The sequence below is a fragment of the Mus caroli genome, unplaced genomic scaffold (genome assembly GCF_978045245.1).
Source record: "Mus caroli unplaced genomic scaffold, Mus_caroli_1 scaffold_4, whole genome shotgun sequence".
NCBI lineage: Eukaryota > Metazoa > Chordata > Mammalia > Rodentia > Muridae > Mus > Mus caroli.
This window is the reverse complement of record NW_028227259.1, coordinates 140,929,629-140,957,590: the sequence shown is the minus strand read 5'-3', so window position 1 is coordinate 140,957,590 and position 27,962 is coordinate 140,929,629. Positions and strand designations below refer to the sequence as shown.

General features: G+C 50.5%; 1 protein-coding gene across 2 annotated transcripts; it reads right to left on the bottom strand.

The window, feature by feature from the left end:
- Positions 1 to 5,875: 5,875 nt before the first annotated feature.
- Positions 5,876 to 18,392, bottom strand: Myl10 (myosin light chain 10). 2 transcript variants are annotated; one of them, XM_085836331.1, is made up of 7 exons: positions 17,983 to 18,392; positions 13,747 to 13,839; positions 12,792 to 12,867; positions 11,791 to 11,895; positions 8,975 to 9,053; positions 6,105 to 6,153; positions 5,876 to 6,002 (listed from the first exon to the last, which is right to left on the bottom strand). In XM_085836331.1, exons 1-7 carry the CDS (start codon positions 18,070 to 18,072, stop codon positions 5,904 to 5,906), a joined length of 591 nt encoding a protein of 196 aa, XP_085692457.1. In that variant the 5' UTR covers positions 18,073 to 18,392; the 3' UTR covers positions 5,876 to 5,903. The 2 variants fall into 2 exon arrangements, with proteins under 2 accessions (XP_085692457.1, XP_085692456.1); XM_085836330.1 differs by having other exon boundaries at positions 5,876 to 6,153.
- Positions 18,393 to 27,962: the final 9,570 nt, after the last annotated feature.

The window sequence follows — 27,962 nt, the reverse complement described above, 5'->3', positions numbered from 1 at the left end:
TTTTTACATGGGTTTTAGGAATGGGACTCAGGTCCACATACTTTCAAGGCAAGCTTTACTGACTGAGCCCAACCCACAAGATTTTTGTTTTTTTTTTTTCCAGGAAACTTAAAGAGGTTAAGGGCTGTGGTTCAGCAGTAACTGAGGCAGCCACAACTCTCATTCAGACTTGTTTGCCTCAAAATTATACTTTAAAACCCTGTGCTATGAGTGGCTGTGTTTTCTCTAGAAGCCTGGGAGAAACAGAAGCCAGGCAAGGTGGATCAAAAACCAGTAGATGGCGCTGTGGAGCCACAAAAGCGGTCTATGTGCGTTCCATTCACCGAGGCCAACTGGAGTTTCTAACCCCGGAGGCCCTGGGCAGCAAGTACCAGCTGAGGGAGTGCGCATGGTGGGTGGTGGGTGGTGGGTGGGACGCTCATCCTTCTCTCTGGGGAGGGGGCGATATGAGGGCCCAAACAGGTAGTCAGTGACCTAGAGTAGACATGGCCTAAGAGGCTGTACTGGGGTTTCCTGATCCTATATACACCCATTAAGATCCCCGATCTGTAACCCCATGAGACAGTCTCCTCAGTCCCCAGCCAAACAAGACACAGTAACTCTCTGAAGTTTGATGGGAGCCAGACTTAGCTTGTCCCCACCCTTGTGGGTGGACATTCCAATGAAGTTGAAGGCACAAGCTTTGAAGCTAAATTCTGGATTACCATAGCTCCACATGGCCTGTTTCTCCCACCCCTGCGCCCACCAGCCACTCCCATCCAGTGTCTCCATGGCACCAAGAAGTCTGGGTCCCAATGCCCCACCCTCTCCAAACATAGACATTAGCACCCAGCACTCGGATGACAGGTCTTGAGTAAGGATGAGGTGTTGGGGCGGGCAGCAGCTGGGACTGGAGCTGGCTTCCACGCCTAGTGACAGAACCACTGTATGTGCCCTTTTGTCCTTGACTGCTGTGGACTCCATGATTGTAGCTGGATCATGGGAAGGCCAGGAGGGCGCTGAGGGTCGGAGTGTCAGAGCTACCCAGCTACCAATAGAACTCTGTCTTCTGAGGCAACCGAGCCAGGCTAATAGGCTACACAAGTTGAAGATATAAAAAGAAAGGTATGCCTCGACCCTGTCACGCCACTCTCAGGACACTGGACCCAGTCTCCTCTCCATTCCCCAATCACACCCACATCCCGCCCATACAACCAGCATGGGGTCAGCATAAGAGACTCCACAGCAAACTAGGAGCAAGTATGAAACACGGATGGTGGGTGTGGCTTCAAAAAACTTCACGGAATAGGCCCGTGTCGTGTGCAAAATGCTTGACTCCATGGCCCTGAGCGGGTATTTAATTCACCAGTAAGTTTAGTTTACAGGATCAACTCCAAGCTTATGTTGATACCAGATCATAAACTACTAAACTATGCCCTGGAGTCTGTCTTTCTGTCTGTAAGCAGACACAATTCCCTGGCTCCAACCAGACACTGTGGGGTTCAGGATCGAACCTCACTGTTGAAAGAAAGTGGGCTCAGGGAACTGGAAGGAGTATGCACTTCTCTTCTGAAGGACCCAAGTTTAGTTCTCAGCATCCATACCAGACAGAGCCCTCTTGTGGCCTCTCTGGGTACTGCACTCATGTGCACAGACACAGCCCCACAAACATGCATTCATTTACATAAAAATAAATTTTAAAAACGAAATTTAGTGTCAAGACTAAAATGCTGATTCAGTGGGGAGTATGACAGTTCTGGAACCAGTGCTCCAGAAAATTCTAAAATGTCCTCTTTTAACAGTCTCTCCAGGACCTCTTCTCTAGAACTCACAAGCAAAATCTCAGTGATTCCTATTAATTAATTAATTAATTAATTAATTAATTTACTTTACATCCCGACCACAGTTCCCCCCCCCACTCCGTCCAGTCTTCCCTGCCTTGTCTCCACTCCTCCCTTTCTCCTCAGACAAGGGGAGGCCTCCCATGGATACCAACCAGCCTCAGCATCTCACGTTGCACTAAGACTAGGTGCATCTTCTCCTATTGAGGCTAGGTGAGCAACCCAGTAGCAGGAAAGAGTGTGAAGGGAAATGACAGAGCCAGAGACAGCCCCTGCTCCCACTGTTAGCAGCCCACATGAAGACCAAGGTGCCCAACTGTAACATATGTGCAGAGGACCTAGGTCTGTCATGTTTGTGATTCTATTTTTTATTCTTGCTAAATGTTCATCCCATCTTTTTACTAATATCAACGTGTGGATATCCATTTGTTTTCATTTATTTCTTTTTGGAGTGGCAGTAAGCAAAGCCACGGTCCTCACGCATGTTCTACGACTGAGATGTGCTCCTAGCTGTACATTTACTTAGTTTTGAGATAGGGTCTTCACGGTGCAGCCCAGGCACAGCAAAAATAAGGAGAGGGAGACAGCAATAGAATTCCTGAGTGCCCCAGCAAGGGCTGAGCGGGGCTCAATGATAAACTGCTTTGCCTAGAATCCCCCAGTAAGGGGCTGGGTGTAGCTCAATGTAGACCACTGCTCTAGCACCCCCAAGTAAGTGACTGGGGGCCTGGCTTAATGACAGAGCCCTTACTTACATGTAGCAAGATACAGTCAGCTCCAAAGTTGCTATGGAGACTCCATAATGGGGGTGCCTCTTCTATCACGTTGTCCCACCGTCCTCAGAGGCCCCACCCTCCTGTGGTCAGCAGAAGCTCCCACAGGGATTGCCGCTCGCTCAGACAGCTTCAAACCCCTGGGGTTCATCCTGGAAGGGCCTTCAAAGGCCTTGGCCATTCTTGATTGGGCGCCAAGACAGAATCTGCTCTTGGAGACAATTTAGCCAGCCACACGGGTGGAAAGAATGTCCCTGTTCTCTTAACAGTGACCCCCTCTTGATTTATATGTGGGGCCACTGTCCGAAGGCCCCCGGCGGATGGATCTTGAGTGGAAAATGAGAGGCCGAGAGCCAGGCGTCTGGCTGGGCTAATTATCCTCAATGAGATACAGCTGGTTGGGGGAGCAGGCTGAGGCCCAGGGCAGGGCCAATTCCTTGCCCCAGCTCTCTGGGGACCCAAAGGCCTGTTTGGGCTTGCAGCCCATCACCTCCCAGGTCTGATCAGGGTTCATCAGGCATTCTAGGTGATCCAGTTTGGCCAGTTTTATAAGAAAAAAAAAAACAACAGAAAAGTGGCTTCAGTCTCAGATTCGCTGCTCTCCTGAGCCATGATAGTCCCTAAGACACCAAGATACACTTGAGTTCAATTCTTCTTATGGGAAGACTGAAAAGTAGACTGGCCAGGTAGGCTTGGTGAAGCCCAAGGGAGGACTCTGGAACTGAATGCAGTACCAGGTTTGGCCACATGGGGCACATAACTCTGTAGTGGCCTCCATAGGGCCTGGCTGCAGGCTGATTCTCTGGGTATCCTAGGGTCGATAGATTCTGACTCTACCATATACCAAACCTACATTGGGGGTCTAGGGGCATTGTAGTGATCAAAACTCCACTTGAACCCCAACCTTTTGGACATAAAATTCCCCAACAGAAGTACCTGGTGGCTTAGGTAGCTGTCGCAGTAGGGAAAAGGTGTTTGTTGTCCATGAGCCTGACAACTTTATCCTGAGGAAGGACAAAAACAACTTCCATATGTGAAACAACTTCCTGACATCCACATGAGCATGCAAACAGGTGTGTGGACATCACACACACACACACACACACACACAGAGTAATAATACACATTTTTAAGTACCTGATTTTCTGAAAGGGCTTTGACCTATTGCAGTTGTCAGGGCTGAGCTGAGCTGCAACCACATAGCCAGGCTGGAGTAATAGAGTGGAAGAAAGTTCCAAACAGAAGAACTAGCATAAGCAAAGGCCCTGTGTCCAGCGCCAGTGGCACAGACAGTAGAAGTACAGCAAGGTCTTAATCTGGTTTTAGTTGTTGTTTTGCAGTACTGAGCATTGAACCCAGGGCTTCACGTAGACTAGGTGGGTGCTCTACCACAGAACCAAGCCACTGCCCCTCCCTGGGGGATTCTAGGCAGGGGCTCTACCACTGAGCCACGCCCCCAGCCCCTCACTGGGGGATTCTAGGCAGGGGCTCTACCACTGAGCCACGCCCCCAGCCCCTCACTGGGGGATTCTAGGCAGGGGCTTTCTACCTCTAAGCAACAACTACAGACAAGCTTTTACTGTTCAACTTGAGAGGGGGTCTTGTAAGTTCCTCTTGAATTCCATGCAGCTTGAACTGGTTTTATTGATCACCATTGTACTCTGGCTCAGAGAGGGGGAGGGGAGGGAAGAATGAGGATCCAGGAAGTGAATGCCCCTCCCACACACACTTCCTCTTTAACCTGCTGGATCCCCTTTTGACCTCTGCACTGGCTGCCCATGTCCCTAGTGAGCTAGGGCCCCTGCAGTATGGTAAGCCAAGCTGTCAGACAGTCTCAAGTAAGGGGGTGTCAGGGATTGCCTGAGGCTCCCACTCCCTGTAGCCCTGGCTCTGTCTCCTCCTGTGGGACACAAACAGGTTTGACAAGTTTTCAGTGTAGACAGGGCTCCACTCATGACTTCCAGGAAAGTGAGTCTTAGAAAGCAAGGGGCAGCCAGGGCTGTGGTAGAGGAAGGACTCTTCTAGAAGCCTCAGCCTCTTCTCTAGTGGACCACTCAGTTGTATCCCAGGCTAAGAGCTGCAGGCTGATGGGAGAACCTCTCTTGCCCCCTCTCCTGAGGGAATGGCAAAGGATTCCTATTTCCTAAGTCTGCCTGTCTGACTGTTTATCTGCCTTGCCCTCTCCCTTCTCCACCTCCCGTTGCTTTCCTTATTGGAGATAGGATCCTACCAGCCAGGCTGACCTCAAACTTGCAATCTTCTTGTACTGAACACTCGGAATGTATGAGACAAAATAAATCCTTTAAACCCTTCCTCTCTGAAGTTGTTCTCAGCCATCTTGTTACAGGGGTGGGGGGGGGGAGGGGAGCCAGTTTAGTGGCTTAGGAAATCAAGGGGCTCTCTACCTGCTGCCAAGCTGAGACCTTTATTTCATCCCCAGGATCCCGGTGGTGGAAGGAGAGAAGCAACTCCCCTATATGTCCCTTAACATCTACGCATTCACACCCCCACACAATAAAGTAACTCATATTTTCCATTACTCCCTTGCAGACTTAAGTATGACACACACAGAGGAGATGAGACCTCGGTCGAGACCTGTGTGCCTCCAGAATCTCCCTCTGTCCTCGCTCTGATCTTTTGGTGTCTTCAGTGGTGTCTTTTGGTGAGCAGACGTTTTTAATCACAATGAAGTCCCCTTTAGCCCCCATGTAGCCCATCTTTGATGCCATGCATGCAAGGAGAGAGCTCTCTGCCTACAGTTTAATGTCCCTGAACCCATCTCTCCTCCTCCCTAACTCCGCTTCTGCCCGGCTCCTTCTGCCAAGTTTCTCCCTCTCGGTCCCACCCTCCATCCCACTCACACCCTGTCCCAGCTTTGGCCCATCTGAGACTCTTTCTCCCCACAGTCCTCATGACCTGCACATGAACAACCCTGTCTCATCCAGGAGACTCAAAGACGCTAGGTGCTCAATAAAACCCCCACCAATGAAGTCAACGCCCTGTGGTCCAGATGAGGGGCATTACAAATGTCCATTACTTTTAATTATCAGCTCATCAGGAACAGCTGAGCAGAGCAAGGGAACCGAGAGTTTTGGAAAAACTAGCGTGGAAGGGAATGTTTCACCATCTTCCCAACCAGAGTGCTAACCACGCAAACATCACCCAGACGCACATCTCTGTGTTATTTATTCCCACTTCAGCCCCAGACTCTGGGGGTGATGGAAACTGTTTCCCTACCTATGCTAGCCCTGTACTGCCCCCCGCCCACCCCACCCCATCTTGGCTGACTCCAGGTATGGAGGAGATACATCTAGTCCTTCTCCTCGCCGTGTGTGATGACGTAGCACAGATTCCTGTAGTCTAAGTTGCCACAGACATCTGGTGGGAAAGCTGCAAACATCTGCTTGACCTGGGAAAGGGAGTTGAGGGTTACATAGGGACTGCTGAAGAAAGGAGAAGTCAGAACAATGGATGTATGGGAATGTCTCTCCCCCAAAAAGATCACACTCACCTCCTCCTCACTGAACCGGTCAGCCTGGGTCATAAGCTTTTCCTTAATGCTGTTGGTAGAAAGAAGCCATCATGTCTTGTGGAAAAGCTGCCTGGTGGCCACCTGGACATGAAGTTTCTAGAGGAGCTCTAGCCCAGATGATCCCAGTCTAGGGCTGGTTCTCCCAGCCCCAAGGCATCTCTTTGACCCCTAACTGCTTCTCTTGCAACCTCTATACTCCTAGCAACAACCGGGAAGAGATGAAACAAACTTGAGACTCTGATGTGACTTGGAGACTTCTCGGATTTCCATGGTGTGAGAACAACTAATCTTAGACTCTTGGGAGGAGTTCTTGGTCATTGTCAGAGAGTGGTACCGGGGGGCCTAGACCATGGAAGGCAAATGCTCTACTGCCCCTCACTGGGCAGGTGCTCTACCACTGAGCCACGCCCCCAGCCCCTCCCTGGGGATTCTAGGCAGGGGCTCTACCACTGAGCCACGCCCCCAGGCCCTCACTGGGGGATTCTAGGCAGGGGCTCTGCCACTGAGCCACGCCCCCAGGCCCTCCCTGGGGATTCTAGGCAGGGGCTCTGCCACTGAGCCACGCCCCCAGCCCCTCCCTGGGGATTCTAGGCAGGGGCTCTACCACTGAGCCACGCCCCCAGCCCCTCACTGGGGGATTCTAGGCAGGGGCTCTACCACTGAGCCACGCCCCCAGCCCCTCACTGGGGGATTCTAGGCAGGGGCTCTACCACTGAGCCACGCCCCCAGCCCCTCACTGGGGATTCTAGGCAGGGGCTCTACCCTCAAGTTGTATCCAGAGTCCTCACTACTTTCTGTTTTGAAACATCTCTCACTAAGTTTCCCAGGTTTGCCTCAAACTTACTCAGTAGCTCAGGTTGATCTTGAATCTCCTGCCTCAGCTTCTATAGTAGCTGGAATGACCTGCCTGCACGCCTGCCCGCCTGCCCTACCCCCGTCTTTTCCTTGATGCCTCTTCCAGCTTGTGGTTTTGGCTATTTGTGTTTGGCCTCCAGCATTTCCCAAACTATATCATACTGTTCAAGGCCAAGAGCATCATGGGAAGACGTGGTCCAGCCTTCTCATGCAAGACCTGGGACATTCGTGCAAGAATCCCCTTTATTTGTGAGAAACCGAGACTGGGGGATGGGGGGGCTTATGACTTCCCTGCCATCCCAAAGAGAGGCTGTGACAGGGTTGGGCCTGATTCCTTAGGGATCGAGGAGAATACAGCTAGAGGTGAGGCCTGCACCCAGTTCTGCACAATAATTTACATCCTTCACAGCTGGCGAAGGTTTGCAAGCACTGGGGTTCTGTGGGCAAGGATGGGACCAGAGAGCTAAGCAGAGCCTCTGCTCTCAGGGTATCCTCTGGCGCCGTTGGTAGCAGGCCCTGGTTAAGGAGCCACACATATTTTCCATTGTTTATTACTATGGGACAGTCACAGTTTCCAGGTTACCAACGAAGGGGACTTTGCGTATACTCTGTTTCGACCAGATCCATTTCTGTGGCCTATCTGGCCAGCAGCCCTGTCTGCTAGGTTTCCACAGCCCAGAACTGTTCCTTCCATTCCCAAAATTAGTCCCTCGGGGACACTCCTTCCCTACCCCCACCTCAGTCCTATCTTCATATTGGTGAGAGATAAGATGGTCCTGGTCATTCCAGGAGGGGGTTTCTCTTGGTACCTCTCTGAATCCTCGAGATTCAGGAATGAGCACGGAGCCTGAGGATGAGGGTTTGGTTAGATGTCCCACTTTGGTGCTCCCTCTGCGCTCCAGGGAGCCTGACTCACACAGCCTTTGAGAACAGTATGTAAGAAGGCACACGAGCCGGGCATGGTGGTGCATGCCTTTAATCCCAGCACTCAGGAGGCAGAGGCAGGCAGATTTCTGAGTTCGAGGCCAGCCTGGTCTACAAAGTAAGTTCCAGGACAGCCAGGGCTATACAGAGAAACCTTGTCTCAAAAAAAAACTGACTCCATCCACTCTCTCCTCCACCCCATAGGTGGAAGCTTCTACAAGCAGCACCCGAACTCCTAAAAAATGGGCTGTCACCAGATACCAGCTCATCCTTAAGAGGGAGGGGACATCTCACACGCTAGGGCCTCCTAAGAACCAGCAAAGTTTGGAAGGGACATCTTAAAGGCTGGCCCAACATCCAGGGACCAACGTAGACTGCTGCTTCCTGACCTTGGCTCTTCGCCCCTTCTGCTCTTACTAAGACATGTTCCCATGTGTGTGTAAAACAGACCACCAGAGCAGAGCCCACCTCTGTCATGCCAGCGCCAGGGCCTGCAGGACAGCTGCTTATGGCCATGTCCCACCCAGGCATCCCAAGCGGAGATGCTCAGTGATGTCCTCATCTGGCCCTGTCCTCTCTCCAAACCCTGGTTTCTGGATCTTTGCTGGACAGTCCTTCCCTTTCCACCCCCATTTCCATGGGCATAACCATCCCCTCCTCTTCCTCTTTCCCTTCTCCTACCCCTCCTCTTCCAGGCTCCAGGCTATTCATTCCCCAGCTCAGCATCCCATACACACTAAACCCTGATTCATCCTTTCTGTTCCCACATCTAGAATACCATTTCTGCCCTAGATTGGCCAATCTGGATCATCCTTCGAGGCTCACCCCAATCCCTCTTCATCCCCAACACTCATAAGCAATCCTCGACCCATACCATACTCCCCGCTCACTTCCACACCTAGAGAGAGGGGAGCACCAGCTCAGGAGGGAGGAACAGAATACCAGGAGGAACGGTTGGTTTGGGGCAGGGGCTTCTAGCCACTGGACATATGTTAGCCCTACTCAGCTGAGTTCTGAGGGGAAGAGGAGCCAGGGCTGACACCCACCCTGGCTCAGTCCTTAAAACTTACAAGTCAGCCTTGACAAAGCCTTTTCCTTCAGTGTCAAACACTTTGAAGGCGTGCAGTATAGTCTCTTCTGGGTCCGTGCCTATAGGTAGCACACATAGGACAAGAAAGGGTAGTAAGGGCCTCTCAGAAGTGATGCTGAACTGGGCAGGAGTTAAGAGACTAGGAAGGTCTCCAACTCCTCCCGAACCACTCCCCCAGCCCCTCATTGGAAGATTCTAGGCGGGGAAGGGGCTCTACCACTGAGTCACGCCCCCAGCCACTCATTGGGGGATTCTAGGCAGGGGCTCTACCACTGAGCACGCCCCCAGCCACTCATTGGGGGATTCTAGGCAGGAGCTCTACCACTGAGCCACAGCCCCAGACCGAATTTATTTTGATCGCTACTTTTCTCAAATCCACAAAAGTAACACAATCGGAACTACTCCAGCTGCATCATTACACAGCATGTGCCCCACCTGTCTCTGAGTGGCCCAATCTTGAAGACATCTCCAATGAGCTCCAGCCTCAGCCCCCAAGTCCAGAGATCTTTTTCTTCACTCATGGCCATTGTGCCTAACTTGAGTCACAAATGAGTCTCACAGCCGCTGCTTCCTCACCCCCAGAGTATTCAATAATATCAGTTTTGAGACCACAGACAAGTCACCTAACCTCGCTGAGTTTTCGTTTCTTCACGTATGAGGTTGGAACAATTGTCAGAGAGTGAAGAGTATAGTGAAGGCTCTTGCAAGGAGTCTATGTGTCGTGGGGCAGGTTGTTCACAACTAAATGTATGTCGTCCACTTAGGTTTCTGTGAAACTTCTAAGCTCTTCAAACAGTTCCTATTGTACCACTTTTGTGGCTTTGAAGGACATTATTACCAAAATAAACTATTCTGAGGCTGGGGGCGTGGCTCAGTGGTAGAGCCCCTGCCTAGAATCCCCCAGGGAGGAGCTGGGGGCGTGGCTCAGTGGTAGAGCCCCTGCCTAGAATCCCCCAGTGAAGGTCTGGGGGGTGTGGCTCAGTGGTAGAGCCCCTGCCTAGAATCCCCCAGGGAGGGGCTGGGGGCGTGGCTCAGTGGTAGAGCCCCTGCCTAGAATCCCCCAGTGAGGGGCTAGGTCAGACCCTTGTATGTTTCCTCTATCAGACTGCTGCCTATTGGGAAGGAGAGCACTGTCCCCTCTGTGATGTACCCCTCTCAGGTGGACTTAGCAGCAGAGTTGTGAGCAACCCTAAGGTAGAGGGGCTAGAAGGGTGCAGGGGGTTCTACTAAGGGCTGGTTAGAGTCTTAGCCTCCAGGACCACAGCCTTCCAATTCGATCAATGAGTTAAAGACCCCTGTGTCTCTCTGAAGAGTCCTAGCAGCCAAAGCTGGTCTGCAGTTGGCCCCCACCATCCTCCTAGGGACTCAGCCCTGGATTTGGTTAGCTCTGGGCTGTCTGTGGGACACTCACCTCAGCCAGCCACTCCCTGCCTTGTCCCCAGAGAGGGCCTCTGCTCTGCGGCCTGGAAGACTCATAAAAAAAGCTCGGCGCAGTGGCTGCCTGCCATTGTGGGAAACCAGAGGATAGTCTTCTTGTCTCAATTAACTGCCATGATGGTGCCTGTCACAGCCCACTGCCCTCCCCACTGCCAGCTTCTCACGCAACCCTAGATAAGTTTGCATGACAGCCTCAGCTGGAGCCCCAGGCCTGGAACCCCAGCAAAGATGAGAACAAGCTGCAGTTCTAGGTCCCCAGCAGGCTCTCAGTCACCAATCTCCTCATATGGAAAGCAGGCAGACACAGTTAAAAGTGGTGCCCCTTTCTGTTCACCCCATATACATGTCACATCAGGGCTGGAGACACCATTCCCTGGCTTTACTGCTGAGCTATACCTTAAGCCCCTCCCTGGGGGATTCTAGGCAGGGGCTCTACCACTGAGCCACACCCCAGCCCCTCACTGGGGGATTCTAGGCAGGTGCTCTACCACTGAGCCACACCCCCAGCCCCTCCCTGGGGGATTCTAGGCAGGTGCTCTACCACTGAGCCACGCCCCTAACCCTGAGTAGAATAGTCTAGGCAAGGCTCTACTACAATACCAAGGTACAGCAAGCATCAACCCACACATTATCACTCCTTCACCCTGTGATGGTAGCCAGATCTCAATCTTAAAGGCAAAGGTCAGCCACAACCCAGGATTTCCCATTCAACCACAGAACCCTCAGGTTCATGGATATGTTTAAAGAGGAGCTCCCAGCGGGAAGAAGAAAAGGAAGAGAGATAGCCCATCTTCAAGGCCCAGGCCTGAGGCTATGTCTCAGGAGTGTGGAAAGTTAGAACTGGATCTATTCAAGTGTTCTTTTTTGGGATCCCTGAGGCAGGTATCATGAACTCATTGAGCCTCCTGACTCTTCATCCCTGAAATGAGCTCTCTGGTCCTTTCCCTGGGGACCACAGTGACTCCATGACAGGACAAGGTAAGCAAACCCCTCTAGCAATGAGATCAGCCACAGTTGATCTCAGAAACCCCATTCCCTTTTAGCACCCCTCTGCCTCGCCCTCACCATCAGCAGAGACCAGAGAGGTAGGGCTGGCAGGGAGAAGGAGGGAAGGTAGGAAGGGGAACTGGGAGTAGAAGGGGTGGGTGTGTGTTATTCTGACAGTGGAATTATAAGGGGAAGGCTTTATGGTGATCCACACTGTGCATGCAGGATCCAGGACAGTGTACACAGCAGAGGACAGTGCCTGGGAACCCAAGCATATCTACATCTGTGGTTAAACAAACATGAGGGCCAAGCAGGTGAGTTATCTCTTTCCTATTCCCAGTGCTCCCCCAGGCCCCGGAAAACTTCACTCACCCTTGAGTTTCTCCCCAAACATGGTCAGGAAGACTGTGAAGTTGATGGGCCCCGGAGCCTCCTTCACCATGGCTTCCAATTCCTCGTTCTTGACATTTATGCGACCTGGAGAGGAGGAGAGGGAGGGTGTGAGGGACCTGGAGGGACAAGGCCTGTAAGAAGCCAGGGTCTCTCCTGCTTCTATGGGCCAACTTGTCTCCATCTGACCCTGTGTCCCTGTGTGTCCGTTAGGGAGACTTGGTGAAGACACTAGAGTCTACCGGCTAGCAGTCCACCCTTCCCCCACCTTCTCCTCCCCCTCTCAGGCTTCCTGGAAAGCAGAGCATGACTCTCTGGATCTGCCTCTCACAGGTTAAAAAATGAAACAAAAACAAACAAGCAAAAGCAAAAGGGAGGGAGGGAGGGAGGGAGGGAGGGAGGGAGGGAGGGAGGGGAGGGAGGGGAGGAAGAGGAGGAGGAGGAGGAGGAGGAGGAGAAGAAGAAGAAGAAAGAGGAGGAGGAGGAGGAGGAGGAGGAGGAGGAGGAGGCAGCTGCATAGGGAGTCCCAGGTCTTATGCATTCCTGGGATGCTGCAAGGTCCCAGTGGACACTCAGGATCCCAGAAATTCAAAACTCAATCCACATCGGTACCTTAGTTCAACCACCCTTGCTTCTCCAAACCCAACTTTTGAGACAGCGTTTTGCCATGTAATATAGGCAGACACTGAATCAGAAATCCACCTGACCCAGTATGAGAGTGCTGGGATTACAGGCATGTACTTCAGTACCTCTTTGACCTCTCACTACCCCAGGGCCTTTGCACAACATCAAAACAAACAAACAAACCTTAAAATGTCTTTCCCTAGCCACTAAGTCCTCTTGTCACATTGGAAACTTTCTCCTCCCTGGGCTTCCCAGTTCTGAAGCCCCTCACTGTGGCTGCCTTGGTCTGCCCCTCTTCCCACCGCAATCCTTAGCTCTACCCTAAGCACCAAGCTTCTGCCAGCTGATGTTTTACTCACCCAGTGCAGCAAAGGTGTCCCTCAGGTCCTCCTTGTCAATGAAGCCATCACGGTTCTGGTCCATGATAGTGAAGGCCTGATGAAGACATTGGCTCTGAACCGCCAGGGCCCACCCAGACCAACAGGTTCCTGCCCTTCTCCCCAAAGTGTCCTTGGCGGTCTGCAGCCATAGAAACCTCAACCTGGAGCTTGTGAGCACCCAGGTCTCCAATTTAGTCTCGTGCGCACTGCATCCTGGGAACCCTCTCTGAACCTCTATCCTGAGAGCTTTGGGACTTCACACTCATTCTCTCACTTCAAGAGCACAGCGATGCAGAGAGAGAAACTGAGGCTCAGAGACAGAAACAGGGGCTCAAAAAGAGACTCTGAGTCTTGGAGATGGAAATTGAGGCTCAGAAAGGGAAAAGCATTCCCATGGGTCGCACAGCGAGTACAGGCTCGGATAGAGAGTCGAGCCACAAAGGCAGCCATGAGGACTTTGAATGATGATGGTGTGAGCAGTCACGGAGGGCTCCTTGAATAACCTATGAATCCCGGTAATCCTCCTGTGATGGCCCATCTTTATTATTGTTCATTTGGCTAGATTTAGAATCACTATGGAAACCTCTCTGGGTATGTCTGTGAGGGGTTTTCTAGCCTGGGGTGAGGTGGAAAACCTACCTTAAGTGAGGGCGGCACTATCCCACGGGCTGGGTTTTTGACTGAATGAAACGGAGACATGAGCTGAGCACTGGCGTTCACCTCTTTTGACTTCCTGCCCCTGGCTGCCGGTATGTGTGTGTGAACAGCTCACGTTCCTGACCCTATGCCTTCCCCAACCCTCACAGACTGTAGAACTGTGAGCCAGAATTAGGGACGCCTTCCTTCCTTAAATCGCTTTTGTCAGGCACTTTGTTGCAGCAACAAGAAATCTAACTAATATAGACTCCCAGGGTCGCCAGGGCCACCGACCAACCTCTTTAAACTCCTGAATCTGGGACTGGTCGAACATCGAGAAGACATTGGAGCTGGCTGTGCCTTCTACTCTCTTGCGGGCTCTTCTGGGTGCCTGGGCACAAGAGATAAAACCTGTAGCTGTTGCCTCTTTCAGAGGTCCGCAGTCACCAGTGCCAGCCACAGGTCCCTGAACACCGTGGTCCAGGGAGCTCTGCCCGTCTTCCCCATACACATAGCAGCCGGCTGAAAGCACTGGACAGGACCTAGAGTAACCATGGAGACAAACCTCTGGGCACCGCTGCAAGCAAGTTTCTAGATTAATTAAGTGAGGTGGGAAGACCCACCCTAAGAGTAGGTGGCATCATCCCATGGGCTGGGGTCCTGAACTGAATAAAAAAGAGAGAGCTGAGTTCCTGCGTTCTCTGCTTTCCGACTGCAGATGCAGATAACCCCACCGGAAGCTGGGCTGTATCCTCGAACACTGAGCCAGAAGAAACTCCTCCTTTACCTTACTTTGCTTTGGTATTTTTTTTTTCCCCCATAGTACGAAAGAAGTAACTAACACTTGCTTTTCTCAGTTCAGGAGAGACATCTGCAGAGGGTCCACTGCGCAGGGTGGGGGCGGGGCAGCTACTCATGACTCGGTGACCCACCCTGCCCAGGCCCCTGGTGCAGGTGGGGTCAGATGGGCTCTTTTCGAGCCTCAGCCCTTGTGTGAGGCTTCCGGGTCTCCCACCAGTCACCATCCACTCTGATGAGACCTAGTCTTGTTGTCCAGCTGCTCAAAGCTTCCAGAATGTTCCTAGCATACTATCTCAGCTCCTGCAGTACTTGTTTCTAGACAGGATCTCAGAGCTCCCTGTCCACTCATGTGGGTTCTTTCCCCACCCCAAATCCCTCTTTGAGCTGCCTATTATCCCTAATATCTGGCCCATAGTGTGTGTGTGTGTGTGTGTGTGTGTGTGTGTGTGTGTGTGTGTCCGTGTGTAAGTTAGACAACAGATTTCAGGTGTTGGTTGTCTCCTTCCATCGTGTGAGGGATCAGAGAGACTGAATATTGAATTCAGGTCATCAGACTTGGCAGCAAGCATCTTTTACTGGCTGGGCTATTTTTCAGTTACAGTTTTGAGACAAGATCTCTCACTGGCCAGAGCTTACCTATTCTGATAGGCTGGATGGCTAGCACGTCTCCATGACCCACCATCTCTGTGTCCTCTGGGTTGGCATTTCCTCAGCACTGGGATTCCAAGCACGTGACACCACACTTACCTTTTCTCCACCTGAGTTCTGGGGAATCAAACTCAGGACCTTATGTTCACAGAGCAAGCATGTTACCAACACTGCTCTGCCCAGATCCTTAAAAGTGACTCTTGCCGGGCGTGGTGGCGCACGCCTTTAATCCCAGCACTTGGGAGGCAGAGGCAGGTGGATTTCTGAGTTCGAGGCCAGCCTGGTCTACAAAGTGAGTTCCAGGACAGCCAGGGCTACACAGAGAAACCCTGTCCCGAAAAACCAAAAAAAAAAAAAAAAAAAAGTGACTCTTAATGTCAGAAAGGAACAAAAGTCTGGGCCCGGGGTCCCTGCCAGACAGCAGCCATTGCCTAGTCCCCCTAGCCGGGGTTTCCCTAGCTTTGCTCACACATACCCTAGCACCTGTGTGGTCTCTCCACTCCCACCCCACTCTCCCTTTTCCCCAGGGCCCCTGGGCCCATGTCAGGAGCAACAACCCGGCGACTTATAATTAGCTTTTACTGGGTGCTAGTCTTGAGTAATCCTTTGAAAGAGGGGGGTGGCTGGCAAAGAGGCCACACAGGGGATGCTCTAAGCCTAGGAAATATTTATAAATCCCTTCAGATATCATAAAGAAAAGAACTCCCCTGTGGAGTTCATCTCTCGTAATTACATATACATTTCCCTCTGATTAATAAAAAATTATCACTTCCGTCAGCAGGATATTCCGCTAGTTCTCAGGGCTGTGGCACTGCCCCCCTACACACACACACACACACACACACACGTTTCCCACCCTGGTCTTTCAGGTCCACCTGGTCACAGGCCCTCCTGGAGGCTAAGAGCCCTGCCAAGCAGGAAGGGCACCTTTTACCTGGCTTGGAAGTTCAAGTTCATACTGCACCTTTGAAAGATAAGTTTTATTCTGAAGGAAACAGTCCAAGAAAGAAAGGGGTCACCCTGACCTGGATTTTCACCCTGGCTCTTGTGATAAGAAAGGCAGATCTCGTGACTGGGGAGACTGGGTTAGTGGGTAAGAGAGCTTCCTGAAGAAACAGGAAGACCTTACTTCAAATTCTCAGAACTCCCGTAAAAATCCAGGTGCATTTGCCCCCCAACTGTAACTCTAACGCTAGGGGAGGTAGAGACGGGCACAGATGGGGTTTGTTCTGTTAGGTCAACGCCAGTTTCAGTGAAAGACCCTGTCTCAAGGGAATATGGTGGCCAGTTATAGTTCAGGACAACTGACATCCTTCTCTGGCCTCTGCATATGTATATGTACATGCATACACACACGCACACACACACACACACATACACACACACACACACACACACACGACTTTTACATTCCTTAAGTCTCTGTCTCCTTGCTTATGTTAATCTTTATTTTTCTGATGACCAAATTTATTTATTTCTTTTTGTTTATTTCCTTTACATCCCAATTGCTGCCCCACTCCCAGTCACCCCTTTTCACAACCCATGCCCCCATCATCCCTCCCCTTCTCCTATGAGAGGGTAGAGGCCCCTGGGTATGCCCGCACAACCTTTTTTTTTTTTTAAACTTAGAGTCTCATGTAGCCCAGGCTGGCCTACAGACTCAGACTCATTATGTAGCTAAGGATGATCTTGAGTTTCTGATCCTTGTGTCTCCACCTTCCATGTGCAGGGGTGAGAGGTGCGTGTCGTCATGGCTAGTGTATGTGGTGCTGAGGATGCACTGCACTGCCTCATAGATGCTGAGCAAGGGCTCTACTGACTAAGCCACACCCCAGACCCTCTTTATTTATAAAGTCAGGAATAATCCCTGCCTCTAAACATCAAAATGAATACAAGGTACCTGCTAGTCTCTAGTTAAAGCCTGGGTCTAGTCCCTTCCTTAGGACGTCTTTGGGGGAAAGAGCTTTTAGTCCTGTAAGAGATCGGGCATTAATGGAAAGTGATCAAAGGAGGCACAGGGGCTGAGTTACCAGGGGCTGGAACACAGGGGTAGGGCACAGTTTCAGGGCCTGAGAGGGGCCCACACCTCTAGCACGTTGCAATTCCAGCAACAGGAACCTCATCCTCCCAGTCAGAACAGAGCCCTGGATTCTATGAAGCTGGGAAGGCCAGATCACGTTACTCTCCACCACCACCACCTCCCTGCCCCCAGGTACCTCTGCGGAGTCAAAGAACATCACCAAATCAGAACCCACGTGGATGAGAGGCTGTGTCGACAGCTCAGTCTGTAGAGTGATTGTCTTGCAAGCATGAGAGCCAAAACCCATGTAAAAAGACAGATGCTGGTGGCATGCAGCTATAACCCAAGTTCTGGGGAAGAGAACAGGGTCCCTAGGGCTCAGTGGGCAGCCAGGCTAGTCTACTTGGTAACCTCCAGCTAAGAGTGAAAGACCCTGTCTCAAAAACAATACAACAAAACAAAAAACCCAATGTGGGTTGGGCAGTGGTGGTGCACACCTTTAGTCCCAGTGTGGGAGGCAGGGACACGGGGATCTCTAAACGTGAACCTGATCTACAGAGAGAGAGAGAGAGTTCCAGGAAAGCCAGGGCTACACAGAGAAATTCTGCTTTTAAAAAACAAACAAACAAACAAACAAACACCAAGATGGATAGACCCGAAGAACATCGGAGGTCAAGTCCTGGCCTTTACACATGGGTGCACACACATGAGACTGCATCCAAATGCACACCACAAGCAAAAAGAAGTCACTTGGATGAGACTGAACACCCATAAGACTGGATACCCAACAGAGGCAACATGGGATGGACCACATTCGAATATCAAAGTCAGACACTCTCTCCCACTCCCCCATAGCTGCCCGTTGAGGGAACCCGTGAAAGGAGAAAGTTGAGAAGGAAAAGTCGAGAATCACACATGAGCTCAAGGTCCAAAAGATGAGACTGGAGGCGAGGAAGGAGGTTAGGACTGAGGCTGGAGCTGGGAGAGGAGCAGAAAGAGGACCAAAGCCAGGGTGCTGGGCTCCATGGGGACTGTGGGGGTGTGGGGAAGGTGGTCCCAGCCTACCATGGTCTGGCGTGCTTTCGAGTGCTGCAGCAGGTCTGGGGACAGCTTGGGGTGGCTCTTTAAATAGTGCTCCTCCAAGCCAGGCACCATTCCCGGTTTAGACAACAGTTTGGAAGGTGACCAGGGACAAGATGAGGGGCATTCAAGTAGGGCATCTGCCTGGGGCTGTGGGGAGTGGGTGGCAAAGGCCACCAATGTGGAGACAGTCTAAGCCACGGAGATCTCCGACATCCCTAAGCCAACTGTTTTCTCTCTAGCCAAGGGACCACGGACCAGGAAGGAGGCAAATGGCCAAGGGCATGCCGAATAAGTCTGTGATCAGCCAGCTGGGAAGATTTGGCCTTGGATGCGAGAGGGTCACAGGGTCGAGGGCTGTTCGAAGCAAAGGCACCATGCTAGCCTCAGACACTCAGAGCAAAGGTGACAACATCCTTGAGTTTCAGGGTTCTGGGTAGGACATCTCTGGGACAGTGGGGGATATTATGATGTCACTACCTGTAAAATGCTTTGGTCTGGCCCCAAGGTCCCTCAGCCAACTTGACTGCAGTCAGCTTCTGGAATTCTAAAACCTCTTTCCCCACAAGTCTACAGAGAGTCACGTCCTTTATATAGAGGATGTGGTATTAGCCTAGAGCCTGGGGGCTTATATGCGATTTTTTTTTAAAAAAATTGATTTCTGGGGTGAGGATTGAACTCACGGGCTTCAGGTGCAGTCAAGAGTTCTGCTGCTGTCCCGCCCTTTGTCCTTCTCTAACACTTCTGAGCACATGTGGTTGAAAGTACACATGCAGGAACTGTGGCCACACAGTGCTCTGTGTACACATTGGAGGGCCATCCTTCTCCACCCCAGCCCAGGGCCCCCTTCTGAACTTACAAATGCACAACGTAAAGCCAGGAACGCTGACGGCGCATGTCTGATCTCAGCACTCTGGGCAGGAAGGCAGGGGGTTCCAGAGTTTAAGATTAGTGTGGGTTACTAGACTGATCCAGTGGGCAGCTAGCGATGCACTTCAGTATAGAGTCCCCCAGCCAGGGGCAATGGTATGGTTCAATGGTAGAAGACTTGATTAGCATGCACAAGGACCCAGGTTCAGTCTTCAGTACAACACACACACACACACACACACACACACACACACACACACAGAGAGAGAGAGAGAGAGAGAGAGAGAGAGAGAGAGAGAGAGAGACAGAGAGAGAGAGAGAGAGAGAGAGAGAGACAGAGACACACAGAGAGAGAGAGCAAAAGAAAATGCATAGAATAGTGGAATAGTGTTGAAAAATCAGAAAGACAAATGAACCACATAGTTGATGAGGGAGAATTACAAAGGCTTTACACATACACACAAACCCATCTCCTGGATGAGAATCCGTACAAGTCCAAGAATTCTCCCTCTGAGCCAGGCAGAGCCCACACCTGCCGCCCAGTCTCCTCAGGTGACCAGTGTGGTGCTGGCAGCCCCTGCTCAGCCTCAAAGGCGACCCAGTCCATCCAGCCAAGTCGGCTGCTGCGTGGGAAACGACATGTGATCAGCTGCCAGAGCCAGAGGGCTTGGCTCAGGCCAGGCAGCTGCGGGTCCCCAAGAGCTGGAGAGCTTAGCTGTCCCCGGAGCTGGCCTCAAGCCTGCAGGCCCTGGTACGGCTGATCCCTGCCTTGAGGAGAGAGAATATGACACTAATCAAACGAAGAGTGGCTGACATTTATAAACCAGAAGGTCACACCAGGTCTGTCAGATTCAATCTCTCTCTCTCTCTCTCTCTCTCTCTCTCTCTCTCTCTCTCTCTCTCTCTCTCTCTCTCTCTCACACACACACACACACACACACACACAGTCTCATTGGGTAGTTCTGGCTGGCTGTCAACTCACTGTGTACACCAGACTGGCCTTGAACTCATAGAGCACCAACTGCCTGTCTCTGTCTCCCAAGTGCTAGGATTAAAAGAGTGCCCTATTATATCCTGGCAGAGTTCATCATTAACCCACTTTCCAAGTGACAAAATTGAGAGACCAGTGGGCTAAGTCACACATACGCACCCTCACGACTCGTATGGCTGGTAGAAGGAAGTGGCGCTAAGGAGAGGGGCCCTTTCAAATGGGTTAATATAAAAGCTTCTATTAGATCCTATTCATATAAAACACTCCTCTCCTTACACTTCCGTCTTAATCTTCTGGGACTAAAGATGACTCTGTCCACTTTCTCTGCTCTTCCACACTCCCAGCCCCTCCTTGGGGGATTCTAGGCAAGGGCTCTACCACTGAGCCACGCCCCTAACCCTGAGTGGAATAGTATAGGCAAGGGCTCTAATACAATACTGCTGATTCATACCACCTCCCCTGGCTGGGGAATGCTAAGCAAGTTAACACTGAGCCATACTTCCAACTCTTCACTGGCCTCCCATCCATATTGGAGGCCAGGTCCCTCCATGCCACCCTCAGAGAACCCCAAAGAGCCATGATTTACTCCACAGTCATTTAGTAGGTCCTGCCCACTGAAGGTGACCCTGACTGAGGCAGAAGCCCTGGGTGCCAAGCTTAGCCCACAACTGGCTGACAGGTGGGTAGACAGGCTGTGTGACTATAGCAGTGCTTGCTCCTGTTTGAGAGTCTACATGGCACAGGTGGATGCTCTCTGTGCCAGCTGCGGGGTAATGTCTTTCCTTGCCAGGTCATCTTGGTTCTGGGCTCAATGAGGGAGTCCGTGATGGCATCCAGCCTCTACTAACTTTGAAAAGCCCAGGACAGTTCTGGGCAAGCAGTGTGCTCACGGCCTGATCTGAGGAGTGCCACGAGAAATAACAGGGAACCTCCATCATAGTTAAAGTCTCACAAATGACAAGGAAGTATAGAAAGGCGTCTGGGGAATATTTGTCACAAAGAATGACAGCTGTTGCTCAGACCGGCCTAAGCCAGTTGGAGTAGATGATTCTACCTCCACCTTTCAACCCTCCTTCAATCCTCTTTCCTCCCTCTCCCTCCCTCTTCCTTACCCTTTGGCTCTCCGTGTGTGTGTGTATGTGTGTGTGTGTGTGTGTGTGTTTTAATGTCTGAGGTCAACTGCAAGGGTTCCTCAGGAGCTGCCCACCTATTATTTTTGACTCTCACTGGCTTTGAACTGGCCAACTGGACTAGGCAAGATGGCCAGCAAGCCCCAGGGAGCGCTCTGCTTCTGCTTTCCCAGCACCGGGCTTACAAACGTTTGTTACCATGCTGACTTTTTCACAGGGTTCTGGGGACCAAATTCTAGTCTCCTGTTAGCATGACAGGCATGGAATTATCTCCTAACCCCCTGCTAAATTCTTACCTGTAACCTCCCCAAGGTCAACAAGCTACGCACCTTCAACCTCAGCCAACCCTGCTATGCTGACATCTCAGTTCCTCAAAACCTTGCTCCTTCATGGCAGCACAGTCCTTTCATCCCAGCTATTTAGAAGACCGAGGAAGGGGAGTCATGAGTTCAAGACCAGTTTGGGCTATAGGATGGTCTGTGGGGAGTTGTCTTGTAGTGGGTTGGCCTGGTTCTGCTTGTATTGTAATGATAAGTGTAGGTCCCTAAAACTGCTTGCCCCACAGAGTCTGCACTAGATGCTAAGTGACCCTGCCCCTACTTAATTGTGATTGGTAATTGAAGATGCCAACAGCCAAGAGCTGGGCAGAAAAGACATAGGTAGGGTTTCAGTTTCGCAGGCTTGGGGAATAGAAAATGCAAAGAGGAGAAAGGAGAAGTTACCATAGGTTAGCTGAGTCACAAAAACATGGCCCTGGGGGCTGGCCAATTAGAGGTAAGTTAGTAAGTAATAACTTGGGGTTATCGATAGGAAATGGATTCTAAGCATGGAGGATAGGCAGCTGCCCAGCTGCTTACGGCTTATTGTAAATGTAAAGAGTGTGTGTGTGTGTGTGTGTGTGTGTGTGTGTGTGTGTTTATCAGGGAACACAATAACCAAGGATGGAGATTTAAAGCTCTGGGTAGAGTTTTAAATCATTTTTACTACATTGTCTTGATTATCAAATGATGTAGGAGGGCCCAGTCCACTGTGGGCGGTGCCATTTCGTGGGTAGGTGATTCTGGACTGGATAAGAGAGCTAGCTGAACACGAACCCATGAGCAAGCCAGTGAGACAGGGTCTCTCTGTATAGCCCTGGCTGTCCTGGAACTCACTTTGTAGACCAGGCTGGCCTCGAACTCAGAAATCCACCTGCCTCTGCCTGCCTCCCGAGTGCTGGGATTAAAGGCGTGCGCCACCATGCCCGGCTGATCTGAAATATTTGTTGAGAACATTCTGAGTGCTTGTCACCATGCCCTTATAACTATACTCTTATAACTAAGAGTAACAGGACCAGAAAGAGAATACCACTAGCCATTCAGAGGTATCTCTCTGGGTAGATGTCCCCACATTGGGCCTTGAATACAGAGGGGCATGGTGAGTTTTGTTTGTGGCCTAGAAAGGAAAGGTAAGTTTTCTGACTGTTCTAATGTACCCATAAAGATATGAAGTCATACAGTGTGAAAGTTCATGGTCAAATGGGAGACACAGATCACAGAAGAGGAGCCTCCAAAGCCCATGGAAAGCTGGGTGTAGTGGTGTACCAGTAACCCTAGCACCCAAGAAGCTGAGGCAGGAGGATCAGGAGTTCAAGGCCAGCCTAGGTTATATAGTCAGACCCCTGCCTTAAAAAAGAAATTACAACAATAAATACCTGGCTGGGGAGATGACTCTGCCTGAGTTTGATCCCCACACAAACAAACCAGGCGTGTGAGAGCACACGAGTTATTCCAGCTGGCAAGAAAGAGACGGGCAGATCCCTGGGACTTGCTGGCCAGGCAGCCAGGCTGGATCAGCAAACTACAAGCCAAAGGAGAGGCCCTGTCTCTAAAAACAAGACACAGAGTTACTAAGGAAAGCAACCAGTTTTGACATCTGACCTCTGCATGCGCACATGCACACCACACACACACACACACACACACACACGTGCGCTCCCATGTGATACTAACAACACCCCACAAAGAACCCAGAGAAGAGTTTCCAGGTCTGGCATCAAGCCTCCATTTCTTCTGGTTTAGACTACCTCAGGGGCTCAAAGGGATAGACTGATCTTGCCCATTTCTCCTTAAGGCCATCAACCCACAGCTATTTTTACAGCAGGATGTCTGTGGCCACAGGTCCTTTGAACAGACCCTTCTTGTGTGTTTCTGTAGTATGTATATCCTGGCTTAGCCCGTCCTTGTGTGGCTGCTGCTATAAAACAAGCATGAAGCATTCTGGGAGACATTCTTCTGGTTTTGAAGGCTGCCTTGCCTATTCTAATGAGAGGAAGCTTCTTGCTAGGGATAAAGGGTGGCTGGGAAGGAGGAGGCACCAGGAGTTTTGGGGGAAAAAACCCAAAGCACCCTCCAATTGTCCTCAAAGTGTCTCCACCGTTCCCTGGTAATTAAAGAGATGACAGATGCGAGCAGCCATTTCCTGTGGGGTGAGAGGAAGGCTGGGGGAGAAAGAAAGAAGGAATAATTGTCTCTAAGTCGGTGTTCTGCCTGGAATATGAACTGTTAGATTGGGGTAGCTCCTGATCAGATTTAGTTCTTGGCTCCTGCTCAGCTTCTGGCCGACCAGGAGCCCAGGTAGTCCCCTAGGGGTAGCCATAGGACTATGGGTGGTTTCTTCTCTGAATACACAACAGATCTGAAGCTCAGAGGTGGGTAGTGGGTCTGCTCTAGTTTCCTTTCTGTTGCAGTGACAAAACATTCTGATAAAACCAACTTGGGGAGGAAAAGGTTAGTTCATTTTATACTTTCAGGTCACAGTCTATCATCAAGGGACCCCAAGACAGGAACTCAAGGCAGAAACCTAGATATAGATAGGTATGTATGTAGGTAGGTAGGTAGATAGATAGGTAGATAGATAGGTAGATAGATAGGTAGATAGATAGGTAGATAGATAGATAGATAGATAGATAGATAGATAGATAGATAGATAGATAGACAGACAGATGGTGTCTGAGTGTCTGACACATTTTTACTAGAACTCACAAGGGGCAGAAGAGGACAGGAGTTACAGGAGGTTGTGAGCCAACTGACATGGGTTCTAGGAACAAACCCAGGTCCTCTAAAAGAGCTGAAGAGGCTCTTAACCACTGAACCATCTCTCTAGAACTTCAGCTAGCTTTATTATATATTCTGCAACCACTTGCCTAGGGAATGGCGCCACCCACAGTGGCTGGGCCCTCCTATATCAATTAATCAGGATCATCTCTCACAGACAAGTCCATGGCTCACCCAGTCAAGGCAGTTACTCCATTGGGGCTTTCCTTTTAGATGATGCTAAGCTGTGGGGAATTGGCAATTAAACTAATCACAGCATCAGAAAAGTGGTCATTCATGGCCTTTTGGTGTTTCCTGCAGAGCCAACCCACTTTGAGCCATAGTAGTCCCAAGGGAGCCATGTTCATCTTGGTTTGAGACTGTATTAGTTACTTCCATGTCAATATGACAAAATGCATGACAGAAATGTTTGGCTTACAATTTTAGAGGGATCCACTCCATCATGCTGATGGGTGCAGTCTGCACACAACGGTAGGGCGGGAAGCATCTCTGCAAGACTGGACACAGGAGCCTGGGATAACTTCCAAGCCCCACCTTCTAAAAGTTTGACCGCCTCCCCGAACAGCCTCCTCTGGTGGGGAACAAGCTTTCAAACATGTAGGCTGGGAGGGAGGGTGCTGGAGGGATGAATGGAGGAACTGTGTGTCACATCCAAACTGTAATAGTCATATTGCTATCAATGACCACACAGGATTTATAGCCATGCCTTCTTTGTGTTTGTCTGTCTGTCCATCTATATGTCTTGAGTCGTCAAGTACTTCTTGTAAGCTGGTCTCCATTTCACTATATAGCGAGGGATGGCTTTGACCTCTTGGTCCTCCTGCCTCCAATTTCTGAGTGCTGGGATTATAGATGTGTGCCATTCATAACCCACATTCCTGGGTTATGAATGGTTAGAGATCAAACCCAGTGCTTTGTGTGAGAGTGGCTTATGGTTTATAAGGAACCTCCGTGGGCTGGCACATTGCTGGACCCTCTAGGAAACCCACACGGTGACAAATGACCCAGCCTATGTTATTTATGAAGAAACTAAGATATATCAGCACATAAGGACTAGAACTTGTGTGTATCCCTCTTCATAGTCAATCCATACAGGGCCTCAGAGACCTGGGGTGTGGTGGGTATTTATACAGTGGGACCTCTCACAGATCATACTCAAGTGTCACTGCTCTGGGGACTGAAGAGATGACTCGGCAGGTAAAGGTGCTTGCCACCAAGCTTGATAGCCTGAGTTCAAATCCTGGGACCCATATGGTGAGAGCTGACTCCAACAAGTTACCTTTGAATTTCCATACACACAAAATAAATAAATGTGAAAAGAAAAAATAATATCACTGCTTTGGTAACTATTTACGGTCATGTGAAGAACCATTCCACAGTGCATGCCTGCAATCTCAGCACCCTGGAGACTGGGGTAGGAGGACTGAGAGTTCAAGGCCAACCTATCACAAACAAACAGATAGACAGAATCAGCCCACAGCACAGTGGGGGGATTTACAGGGGCTATGGGTCAGAAAATAAGAAATGGCTTGGAAAAGACAATGGGGGCTGGAGAGATGGGTCAGCGATTAAGAGCACTGACCGCTCTTCCAGAGGTCCTGAGTTCAATTCCCAGCAACCACATGGTAGCTCGCATTCATCTGTAATGGGATCTGATGCCCTCTTCTGGTGTGTCTGAGGATGGTAATGATGTACTCACATATATTTAAAAAAGGACGACAGACATGAATGCACAGGAAGTTAGGTGACAGTCACCTGCAGCGTGATCTAGTTACTCCTCTCATTGATGTGTCAAACCCAGTCAGGAAAGAGAGACAGACGCTGGTGCTCAGCTCACTGTCTCCTTTTTATTCAGTTTAGGACACAAATCTGTGGAATGGTGCCACCCATATCCAGGTTGGGTCTTTCTATCTCAATTAACCCAATCCAGAAACTTCCTTAAAGACATGCCCTGATGCCTGTCCCCGTGATGATGCTGTCAAGTTGACAATCGACATCAACTATTACAGGCTAGATCATATACATTTAATGACTGGGCTGAAAAGGTTCAAAGACACTGTAGACTGACCAGGACGCTATGGCTTGCACAACATTACAATATGGCTGCCTCTTGGTAGTCGGACTCCTTCTATGGTGGCCCAGGATTGTAACACAAATGTCCTGGAAATAACATTGGAAGCACCTAATGTCAGAAACCACATGGTGACACTTGACACTTGTGACCTCTTTTGTTGTTAGATGTAGCGATGAAAGCCCAGTAGTGTGAACAAGAAGGAAAGCTGCGGCTAGCCTGGACTTGAACAACCTTTGAAAGTGAAGTTGGAGCACAGATCTGACAGGTCAAAGAGCAGAAATTCAGGACTCACCCACAGCCAAGCCAGCTGTGGAAGGACAGGAAACTACCACTTGTGAGACAGTTTAATGGCAATGACATTCTCTACACTGTAGAGTCTACAGCCAAGAAAGATTGCGCTTCAATAGGGACCAGAGTGGGAAAGAGGGGTCTGGTCCTGGTGTGATTTAATTTTTTTTTTTTGAGACAGAATCACACTAAATTGCCCAGGTTGGCATTAATTCACTATGTAGCCCAGGCTGCCCTGATCTCATTATCCTCCAGCCTTAGCCTCTCATGTGCAGGGGCCTCAGCCTCTCGTGTGCAGGGGCTTCAGGCCAGTGCACCACGCAGTGCTCTGTAATTGCTTCGTCTGAAATACTCTCCTTCAGGCCTGTGGAGTGTGTGCCTAGCATGTTCAGAACTCTGGGTCCCCCCCCCCAGCACCATGTACACCAGCCATGGTTGCACCCCAATAATGATAGCTCTTGGGAGGTAGAGTCTGGAGAATTGGAAGTTCAAGGTCATCTCCCTCTACATTGCAATTGGGTCTACATGAACTCTTGTCTCCTTTCTTCTATTTTTCCAAAATGTTTTATTTATTTTGTTTTGAAATAGGTCTCATTACGTAGCCCTTGCTAGCTTGGAAAGTCCCCATTTCGATCAGGCTGGCCACTAACTCACAGAGAATGCTGTGTGTGCCTGTGTGTCAAAAAGACAGTCTTAGATGTCACTCCTCAGGGGACTGCGTCCCTTGTTTTTTGAGACAATCTTATACTGGCCTGGAGTTTTCCCATTTGCCTGGGCTGGCTGCAACAAGCCCCAGGGATCCCCAGGGGTCCCCCACCACCCTAACTCTGCCTTCTCAGTGGTAGGATTACAAACACCACCATGTCCAGCTTCTGTATGTGTGTGCTAGAGACCAACCCAGCCCCAGCCCCCACCGCGCCCCTTCCCTATGTGCTTGTAAGGCAAACACTGTGCCAACTGAGCCTTCACTTAGTCTTGACTTTGGGGATTTTTCAGACAGAGTCTCATTATGTAGTCCAGGTTGGCCTGAAACTCACACTGTCTAGTCCAGAATTCACCAGAATTCACAGCCCTCCCACCTTATCCCCCCAAATGCTGAGAGGACAGGGATGTACTGCCGTATCCAGATCTCGACTCTCTTTCTCTTTCCCAAGATCCAGGTGGACCTCACTCCTTGGGCAGCTGGGGAAACTGAGGCCTGGAATATTCAAGGGGCCACAGTGTTCCTCGTGGAATTAAACCCTCCCATCTCAAAATGGAGCTGAACAGTCCTGGACAGGGCAGCTCAGGCAGGCGGGGTCTGAGGCCTCCTGAAGACCTACAGACTGCCAAACAGGCCCAATTTGCTTTACTAATGGGAGGTTTATGCCGCCCAAAGCCTCCTCCCACCCTCCCCTGAGGGCCCCCAGCTGACAGCCACTGAACTGAACAAACTGTAATTATATTGAGCCACATCCGCCCTCCTGAATGAGCGATTAGCCAAGATGCCAGGTATGGGGAAGCTTACACCCTAGGCT

Excerpts from the sequence above, each read along its gene's own strand:
- Myl10 (XM_085836330.1), bottom strand. The coding sequence starts at position 18,072 with ATGGTGCCTGGCTTGGAGGAGCACTATTTAAAGAGCCACCCCAAGCTG. Across the intron at positions 13,840-17,982 it reads CGAAAGCACGCCAGACCATG|GCACCCAGAAGAGCCCGCAA; the intron begins GTAGGCTGGGAC and ends TCTTGTGCCCAG. Across the intron at positions 11,896-12,791 it reads GGACACCTTTGCTGCACTGG|GTCGCATAAATGTCAAGAAC; the intron begins GTGAGTAAAACA and ends CCTCCTCTCCAG.